General features: G+C 44.0%; 1 protein-coding gene across 1 annotated transcript; it reads right to left on the bottom strand.

Moving 5' to 3' along the window:
- Positions 1-306: 306 nt before the first annotated feature.
- LOC105525255 (beta-defensin 103) lies at positions 307-1,775 on the bottom strand. Its single transcript, XM_011960811.1, has 2 exons — positions 1,504-1,775; positions 307-538 (listed from the first exon to the last, which is right to left on the bottom strand). The coding sequence occupies exons 1-2, from the start codon at positions 1,559-1,561 to the stop codon at positions 393-395; spliced, it is 204 nt and encodes a 67-aa protein (XP_011816201.1). The 5' UTR covers positions 1,562-1,775; the 3' UTR covers positions 307-392.
- Positions 1,776-10,058: the final 8,283 nt, after the last annotated feature.

Genomic DNA, 10,058 nt, shown 5'->3' with positions numbered 1-10,058 from the left:
GGTGGAGAGACGCCATTTGGGGTAGAGGGACTGAAAAGGCCTGAGGCTTGGGTGACATGAAAGCAAAGGGCATATTTCAAGAGAGTGAAGAGTCCAACTTCACTGGGGCGTCACGTTCACGAAGGAGGAATAGAACCTGGTAACCCTTGGATAATAAGGTCAGCCTCCTTTGAAGATTTCTCCAGAGATTCTGCTTTCTTTGAAAGAAAGGTGAGTCCTTAAGACTTTCTGAGTTGCCTGTTTGGAAACAACTACCAAAATAACATTTTTTTTTTTTTTTTTAAATCAAGCTCCTAATTTTTTTTGAAAAACATTTTAATTTGATTTTACTTTTATAAACTTTAAGAAGGCATTTCCACACTTTACAACATTCTTGTCATGTTTCTGGGTTTTTACTTCTTTCTTCGACAGCATTTTCGGCCACGTGTCGAGCACTTGCCAATCTGTTCCTCCTTTGGAAGGCAGCTGAGCACAGCACACCGGCCACCTCTGACTCTGCAATAATATTTCTGCAATGTGTTTATGATTCCTCCATGACCTGCAATGACAAAATAGCACACTTAGGTTTTAGGATGGCTTTTGGTATTCCTCAAATAAATAACTCATCTGTTGCTTTTCTTGTATTCTTTTATTTCTTTTTCCTTTTTCTATAAAATCAGGAGAAAAATAAAGGTATGACTAAATGACCCATAGACAATGTTTCTATGGCTGCAGCTCAGCTGTGGACCCACAGTGGCACCAGGGAAGTGGCGTGACCCTGTGACTGCCACAGGAACAGTGGGGGTGCTGAGGCTGTGGTGTCCTCAGAGGCAGCCCAAACACTCCACCTCCAACTACTGCACTTAGTAAAACAGGAGCCTGTGCTTCTGTTCTGTTCAGAGTAAATCAATCTTCCCTGCTGTATTAAAATTTTATGTTGGATTCATATCTCATCAGCAGGTATAACAATCTTCCCATGAAGAGATGGGGAAAGAGCTTTGGGGAGCTATTTAGTTTCTTAGGAGTAGATCTGGAAAGTTTGGGAAACCTGATTTAAGGTTCTTAATTCTTCTTCTTCTTTTTTTTTTTTTTGGGATGGACTCACCCTGTCACCCAGGCTGGAGTGCAGTGGCGCAATCTCGGCTTACTGCAACCTCCACCTCCCAGATTCAAGCAATTCTCTGCCTCAGTCTCCCAAGTAGCTGGGATTACAGATGCCCGCCACCATGCCCGGCTAATTTTTGTATTTTTTAGTAGAGACAGGGTTTCACTATCTTGACCAGGCCGGTCTTGAACTCCTGACCTCGTGATCCACCCACCTCGGCCTCCCAAAGTGTTGGGATTACAGGTGTGAGCCACTGCGCCCGGCTGCTTAATGATTCTTGTCTGAAAAAAAAATGGTGATGCCTAGTTCCCGTACAACAAACCTGCTTGGTCTAAGGTGCTCTGAAGGATGGAGAAAGACTGACTCTGAATTATGTATTCTCAATTAGTTCAATCCTTGGATTTCCCAGCCCATCTTACCTGGGACAGGCACCAAAAACAAGAAGAGCAAAGCAAACAGAAGATAATGGATCCTCATAGCTGCCAGGCTTCACCCCACGCTGAGACTGGATGGAAAGGTGTGCTTGGTCACTTTATAAAGGTTCCAGCCGTGGCTGCAATTCTTGTCATGTTACAGTGATGAGACTATGACATGTTTCCTGATGCATCATACCAATGCCTGTCACCATGCAGAACACACCCACTCAGTTAATTAGGAACCCAGTGGAGAGGCAGAGCTCCCTGTGAATGTGTGGCTGTCCTGGAGCTCTCTGGGCTCCAGGGGCTTGGTTGAGTGTGGGTTGGATTGGGTTGTGGGTACAGATAGGGCTGGCATGGGCAAGAATGCCCCCTTTGGGGAGTAGTCTCAGGGCATGTGGCTGGGGCCTGACTTGTCCGTACTTTGTTACTCTGGAGCTTTTCTTCCTCTTCCTAAAATGCTGGGAGAGTCTAAGACCCTCCTGGGGACCAAATAAATCCAGCCCTGGACATATTCAGTATCTGGCAGTAGGACTAGCTTTTTGGTAGTGAAGTAAGGGAGGAAAATGGGCTACATTCCCTGTCCCCCTGGGCCTTGGCCTCTGATGGAGTGCTATAATTTGAGTGAAACATGGGTCATTCTTTCATTTTTATTGCGAGGGGAGACAGAGTCTCACTCTGTTGCGCAGGCTGGAGTGCAGTGGCCTGATTACAGCTCACAGCAGCTTGAGCTATCAGGCTCAAGAGGTCGTCCCACTTCAGTCCCCTGAGTAGCTGGGACCGCAAATGCATGCCTCCACACCTGGCTAAATTTTAAATTTTCTGTAGAAAATAGAGTGGGTTCTCACTATGCTGCCCAGACTGGTTTTGAGCCCGGATGTGAACTCCTGGGCTCAAGCAATCCTCCCGCTTCAGCCTCCTAAATTGCTGGGATTACTGGCATGAGCCACTGTGTGCAGCCCATGTCTGATTCTTCATCATTGTCTAAAACCTACCAAATTTATGAGTAAAGAAGGTGTTTAATTTTACTTCATCAGAGAAAGGGGATACTGGGATGGTAGATTTAATAGACTGGCGTCTCCTCCTAGTCAAAGACTATCCCCTGCAAAAGAGGGGCTTCAGAATAGACATTTAAGACCTCAAGTTACTCTTGACTCAGGAGCATTCGAGGTTGTCCAGGGGCCAGATGATTTCCCCTGGATATAGATTCAATGTTTAGAGGGAAAAATGCTAAAAAAGAAAAAAAAAAAAAAACAGCAATTAGACTTCAATGTTCAGGAATCCAATAGATGGGTTATATTTGGCTGACTATCAATTGGGAGCTAAGTAAGTCAATGACAATTCAATTGGGAGCTGAAGTCACCATGATGTCTCCTAGCTGCTGCTTCATGTGAATGCAATTATAACGGATCCACTAAGGATCCAGGGTGTGTTAGTTCTGGCAGTGTGTGTTCAGAATTTGGGTGCACCACACCTGTCAGATTCAGTAAGCGAACTCTGAACACACACTATAGGAAGGGACAAGTATCATGTTTTCAGGGTAGGTGAGGGTGAAGTGGGTGAGATACAAAGAGGGACCGGTCTTGGTTCTTTCTCTCCAGAAGCTCCATGTAGGGCCAGGTAGATGGGCAGGCAGTCAAATGATGATAAATTTAGGATGGATTCTAATGGGAGTCATAGGAAGAGTTCAAGCACAGGGCTGCAGAAATGTAGAAGAAAGATAACTCAGGCTAAGAGTGGAGCTCAATCAGCAGATGTCAGACTTTAGATTTGTAGATACTTCTTTTTAAAATCTAACCTTCCTCTTAAGTTCATGATTTGAGACAAAGCAATTGGAGATATTTATAAATGGGGGAAGGAGGTGAGTGTGGATGGGATGGGTGCTGCTGTGTCAGAGATAACAATGGTGTTGGGTGTTGTAGAAGATTAGCACCAGCTCTCAGCCTGGGGTGCAGAGAGTCAGACGCTGGAGATGACTTGCTTTTCCACATGGAGAATAGACCTCCACAGATGAACCCCTGGTCTAACCTGTTCCTTCACAGACTGGGAGGCATTTTTATGACAACACCACTATTTCATAAAGGTTCCTTGGGAAGGAAAAAGCGCCACTTTTTCTTGTCAACTAATTTGGGAGCTGGGAATTGGAGACTGGGCTGTGACAATCAGCCTTTTCAAGTTTGGACACACTCCTCACTCACAAAATCAGTTTTGAGGGGGACTTATGTGTTTTAAGAAAATTGTAAAAGTAATGCATTTTTATGGTAAAATTTTGAACAACAGAAGAGAGAGACTGTGTAATTTACTTCTTTACTCCGGGGAACCACTGGTAACTGTGAATTGCCCTTTCTTTGGCTTATTACAATCCTTTTTGTGTCATAAATACTTTTAGCCTCCCAAATGATAACAATTACACATGTACTGTCCTAATAGTTGGGTGAATAAATTCATGCATCTGAAGCTTTACAACACTAATGAGAGCTGGGTCTTGTCACTCCCTGCCCCTGGGCTCTGAGTCACAGCTCTTGGAACTGCAGATCCTGCAAATTTTTGCACTCCATGTGCTTGGTTTCCTTGTAGCTCTCACAGCCAACATTTCTACAATTTTGATTAGCTTGTGCGAGGAAGAGAAACTTTAGTTATTTATCACCTTTGTTCATGTCAGACTTTCCTTTAATTATTCTTTTTAAATCCTGTTCTGAAAATGTGGAGCAGAGATGTCATTGGTCCAAGTTTTTGGCTTGAGGGCAGAGCTATGTGGAAGACAAACACCAGGTCTGAAGTGAGGCATCATCGGGCTGTGGCTCAGCCCTACCATGTATGGTGTGGGTTTACCTGAATAAATTACCTAAGCTCTGTGAGCATCTGTAACTCAGCAACAAAGCACAGAGAGCAGTACATTTCCTGTTTAGGTCACAGTGAAAGCCCTATGAGTTAATGGTGTGAAATTGACTTGTACATTGCAAATTACCATGTGACCCATGTATCACCACAGTGTCACCCACGTGACCCTCGGCTAACAATATCAGGCCTCTGACATGGGCTCCCAACACGGGAATCCAGGTTGTCAACTCTTCTTCATCTTGACATAGTCTAAGATGAAGGTTGGCTCAGCCATTCTCCTTTGCATCATTAATCTTGTCACAACCACCATTATATAAGTTATATAGAGGCAGACAGTTTTGCAATTTTATAGATGAGGACACTGAGGCTCAGAGAGGTTGAGTGACATGCTGTAGTGAATGGCAGCATTGTGACCTGAAGCCAGCATGGCCAGTCATTCCTCTGTCTGCTCTCAGAGCCATCCCTTGCCTGCTGGTGGTCTACACTCATGTGTAGTGGTCTATACTTAGGTGTGTACCCTTTTCCATCACCCCATTGTCCCTAAACTCACTGCATCCTTGCATCTCAAGAAATCTGTCCAAACTACTTTTCCTAAGTTCAACCAAGCCTTTTACATCCCCAGTTCAATGGATTTTTTTGTCTGTAATCTCCCAACCTGACCACTTTGCAACATGTGTCTTGTAAGGCCACTTTCAGAAACCTATTCCTCCATTTCAATTCAACATCCAGAGAACTTCATGGACACCTGCTCTATATTAGGGTCTTTGGACCTGGTGCTGTGCAGGATAGAAAGATAAACAATATTTAATCTCTAGGCTCTGAATTTTCACTATTTCCCAGTCTAATGGAAAAAGATACAAGCTGACACAGTAACACGATGTAACAGACATCTGCTTTCCATTTTCTCCTCCTGTCCTTCCCATTACTGCCTTTGATTCATCATGGAACTTTTCTTCCTTCTCCTGTCCCTGAAGTCCCCAAAAGGGAGCATCTTCAAGAATTTAACATTTTTGTGGCAATCATAACGATGATGATGACAACGATCCTCCTCCTTATCATCATCACCACATCATCGTAACAGATTTATTGAGCACGTATTATGTTCCAGACACGGTGCTAAGCAGTTTACTTGCATTTATTTCATTTGAATCATGCAGTAATTTAATAATGTCGATACACTTACCTGCATTTCACAATTGGGGAAACTGAGACCTGGAAGGCCAGTTGATGCTCCCATGCTCCTAACTGTATTCCAGATGCTTACTTGCCGGCCTCTGCTGGCTTCATACGATCTTTGGGATGTGGTTATCTATGCCTGTATGCGGCTACCTTCCATCTTCATCTCTAGTCTGGACCATTTCTCCAATGTTCTCAACCAATCTTTACGTCACTTGAAGATCTTTACCATCCAGATAACATTAATACCTTGTGCCTCTTCTCTCTTTCTGTAAACATCAACTTCACTCCCCAGATTGCTTGGTGACAGAGGCTGGAAACTAGATTCTTTCTGACTCTTCTCTTCCCAATTGCTCAGACACCATCACTCATGGCATCTTTTCTTTTCTTTTTTTTTTTTTTTTTTTGAGACAGAATTGCACCCTGTCTCCCAGGCTGGAGTGAAGTGGCACAGTCTTGGCTCACTGCAACCTCCACCTCCCGGGTTCAAGCAATTCTCCCACCTCAGCCTCCCAAATAGCTGGGACTACAAGTATGCGCCACCATGCCCAACTAATTTTTGTATTTTTAGTAGAGACAGGGTTTCACCATGTTGGCCAGGCTGGTCTTGAACTCCTGACCTCAATAGACCTGCCCTCCTTGGGCTCCCCATGTGTTGGGTTTACAGGCATGAGTCACCATGCCTGGCCAGGCATCAGCCAATTCTTTCTACAAAGTGGTTTGTATAATTTTCAGGGACCAACCCAAATACCAGCTCCTCGTGATCCCAATCACCCCATTTGAAAGTGATCCCTCCCTCCTCTGCAGTTCTGCAGAGCCCATTTTGCATGACACTTGGAGCTTCTACCAAGTTCCATAATGAATGCCATATACTATTTGTGAACATTTCTTATTATCTTTAATAGGTGGCATCTTTTCATTTCTGTCCTTACGTTAATGAGTAAGTACACACCCAAGTCCTATGTTGCTTTCACCCTTAAAATAATAACAATTATTTTCAAATCCTAGAGTATCCTCTAGGATGCTCAGGATGAATATTACAAAGAAGAAATAATTCCAGAAGAGCAAGGAAATAAAATCATGCCCGACAAGATGGGGGATGACTCTCCTAATTCCTACGGGCAAAATCAAGGAGCGGGTAAGTGTATGAGAAATTCATATAAAGTTACCCTAAAGACATTTTTCTACCTATCTGGTGGCAATATTTTCACCACAAATAGAATGAAGTGCATAATAGTGCCTCACCTTCTGTTTACACTGTGATACTCCAGTTGGATTCTTCCTATTTAATCATAGCCCTGTCCCAGTGAAATCTCACCCTATACCACCTCTGGCCACCAGCCTACACAGTTCTGCTGGCTGCTTCCTCAGGCAGGACTTTTAGGGGACAGGTGGCTCCTACAAAACAATCATGAGGTCAACTCATCAATGGGCTGGCAGCCGAGGTGGGGAAGTGATGCATCCAAGGCAAAAGGTGTGACCCAGGGGACTTTTTGTTAAAATAGCTCAGCTACCACTGTCCTTTCTTCAGAACTGGTAATTGAAATGAGCCTATTTACTGATGTGGTAATAGGCCATGGATGACTATTAAATAATTTGCACATTGTGGCTGGTACCTCTGGAGCTGTTATTACGAACCTGGCACTGCAGTTGGTGCTTTAATGCATTTCTCTGACAAGAAAAGGGCATAAATTAGGTATCAGAATTTTTACTTAAGGATAAGGAGGAGGCACAGTGGCTCATTTGTGTAATCCTAGCACTTTGGGAGGTCAAGGTGGGTGGATCACCTGAGGTCAGGAGTTTGAGACCAGCCTGGCCAACATGGTAAAACCCCTTGTCTACTGAAAATACAAAAATTAGCTAGGAGTGGTGGCGGGCACCTGTAATCTTAGCTACTTGGGAGGCTGAGGTAGAAAAGTTGCTTGAACCTGGGAGGTGGAGGTTGCAGTGAGCCAAGAGCACACCATTGCACTCCAGCCTTGGCGACAGCAAAACTCTGTTTCAAAAAAAAAAAAAAAATTAGGAAACTAAGGCTAAGACAAATGAAATAACTTTCTAAAATTTGAAGCCCAGGACCCTCAGGCTCACAGATTATGCTAACTATTTGCTTTATTATTCAGGTTATTGTAGTTATATTTTATATCCATGTTTTTGTCAAAGGTTTTTGGTGTGGGGTTTCCCAGTGGAAAGGTAAATGATTATATATGGTGGAGAATAAATGAGAGAGGGCTTGGGGAATGGAAGCCATACCTCACCCACTTGGCCCAGACCCCACAGGGCTACTCCTGTTTTGAGGACTTCCAGCTAACTGCTTTATAAAAGTACATAGCACGGTGTTTATGGTGCTAGAGCACCAAAAAAATTCAATAAAATGATGAATTTGACATCACTGGCTCAATCTCTTCCATATTTTTCTTTTTTTTTTTTTTTTTTTTTGAGACGGAGTCTCACTCTGTCGCCCTGGCTGGAGTGCAGTGGCCGGATCTCAGCTCACTGCAAGCTCCGCCTCCCGGGTTTACGCCATTCTCCTGCCTCAGCCTCCCGAGTAGCTGGGACTACAGGCGCCTGCCACCTCGCCCGGCTAATTTTTTGTATTTTTTTTAGTAGAGACGGGGTTTCACCGGGTTAGCTCGATCTCCTGACCTCGTGATCCGCCCGTCTCGGCCTCCCAAAGTGCTGGGATTACAGGCTTGAGCCACCGCGCCCGGCCTCCATATTTTTCAAGATATTTTATGATTGCATATATTAGGGGCCAACAAACCTTTTCTGTAACGGGCTAGACAGTAAATATTTCCAGGCATTGCTGGCCATGTGGCTTCTGTTGCAACTACTTAATTCTGCAGGTGTAGTCCAGAAGCAGTCATAAACAATACATAAACAAATGGCCGTGGCTTTGTTCCAATAAAAATTTATTTGTAAAACGGGGTGGCAACTGGATTTAGCCAGTAGTCCATAGTTTTCTGACCCCTGGCATAAATTTGTGAGACAGTCAGTGTGTGGCCAGCAGCCTCTATGATGGCTGCCAGGGATCCCTCTCTTTGTGAAATGCTGTTATTCATGCTCTAGTGTAAGCCACTCCTTTTGATTATGAGCTGACTGCATTTGCTCATTTCTAATAAATAGATTATAAGTCTATGAAGCAATAGATTATAACCTAATCTCAGAAGTCATGAGAGTAAGCTATAAAAAGGCTGTGGGTTCAGTTTTGGATGCCTTCTCACTCTTCTTGCTCTTATGGAAGCCAGCTGCCATGTTTTGAGCTGCCCTATGGAGAGACCTTCAAGGCAATGAACTGAGGGGGTTCTCTGGCCAACAGCTAGGGAGGTGCTGAGGCTCTGAATATACCAGCCCACACGGAACTAACTCCTGCCGGTAACCATGTGAGTGAGTTTAGGGAAGTAGATCCTTCCCTGTGTGGGCTTCGGATAAAACTGCAGCCCTGGCTGACAACTTAACTGAAACTTCGTGACTGAGCTTGACCTAGAAGCACCCAGCTGGGCCATGCCTGGATTCTACAACCCACAGAATGTGTGAGATAAACAATGTTTGTTGTTTTCATCCACTAAGTTTTGGGCTAATTTGTTACACAGCAAGGGACAACTAACATAGTGAGGTATAGTGCAAAGAACAGAAGAGATTTAGAGACCTATGGTCCAGTCCCAGTTTTCTGACAAATTTACTATGTAAATTTAGGCTGTCAGCCAAGTCAGGCCCTTCCATTTTTCATTCTACCTACAAAAGGGAAAGGAATCATGGATTTCTGAGGTCATTACAGGTCTAAGTCTTCATAGTTCATTGAATTGAGTCAAGCTGATTCCTGCATCTAAACGACAGTCTTGAACTGGAAACCTGTGAGTCAAATATAGTCCATCAACGTATTTTGATAGGAGGTGTCAACGTTTAGAAAACTAAAAATTTTGTACAAAAATCCAGCTTTCTCACTTCTTCACAAAAAAGCAATGATTAAACCACCAGGGCTCACGTTTCTACATGGAACACTAAGATTTATCAAAAAATCTCTTGTCCCATTACATCAGGGGTCCCTAACCTCTGAGCCATGGACCAGTACCAGTCCATGGACTGTTAGAAACCACACCACACAGCATGAGGTGGGCGACAGGCAAGTGAGCGAAGCTTCCTCTGTATTTACAGCTGCTCCTCGTCACTCGCGTTACCACCTGAGCTCCACCTCCTGTCAGGTAAGTGGCAGCATTAGATTCTCATAGGAGCGCGAACCCTATCGTGAACTGTGCAGACCAGGGATCTAGGTTGCATGCTTCTTGTAAGAATCTAGTGCCTGATGATCTGTCACTCTCTCCTATCACCCCTGATAGAGCTCTTTAGTTGCAGGAAGACAAGCTCAGGGCTCCCACTGATTCTACACTATGATGAGTTGTATAATTATTTCATCGTATGTTACGATGCACAATGTAATAATAGAAACAAAGTGCACAATAAGTGTAATGCACTTGAATCATTCCAAAACCATCTCCCCCACCTTGGTCCATGGAAAAATTGTCTTCTACAAAACTAGCCCCTGG

The sequence above is a fragment of the Colobus angolensis genome, unplaced genomic scaffold (assembly GCF_000951035.1).
Source record: "Colobus angolensis palliatus isolate OR3802 unplaced genomic scaffold, Cang.pa_1.0 Scaffold525, whole genome shotgun sequence".
Taxonomy (NCBI): Eukaryota; Metazoa; Chordata; class Mammalia; order Primates; family Cercopithecidae; genus Colobus; species Colobus angolensis.
Note: the sequence above shows the minus strand (reverse complement) of the source record. Positions and strands in the feature narration are given on the sequence as shown.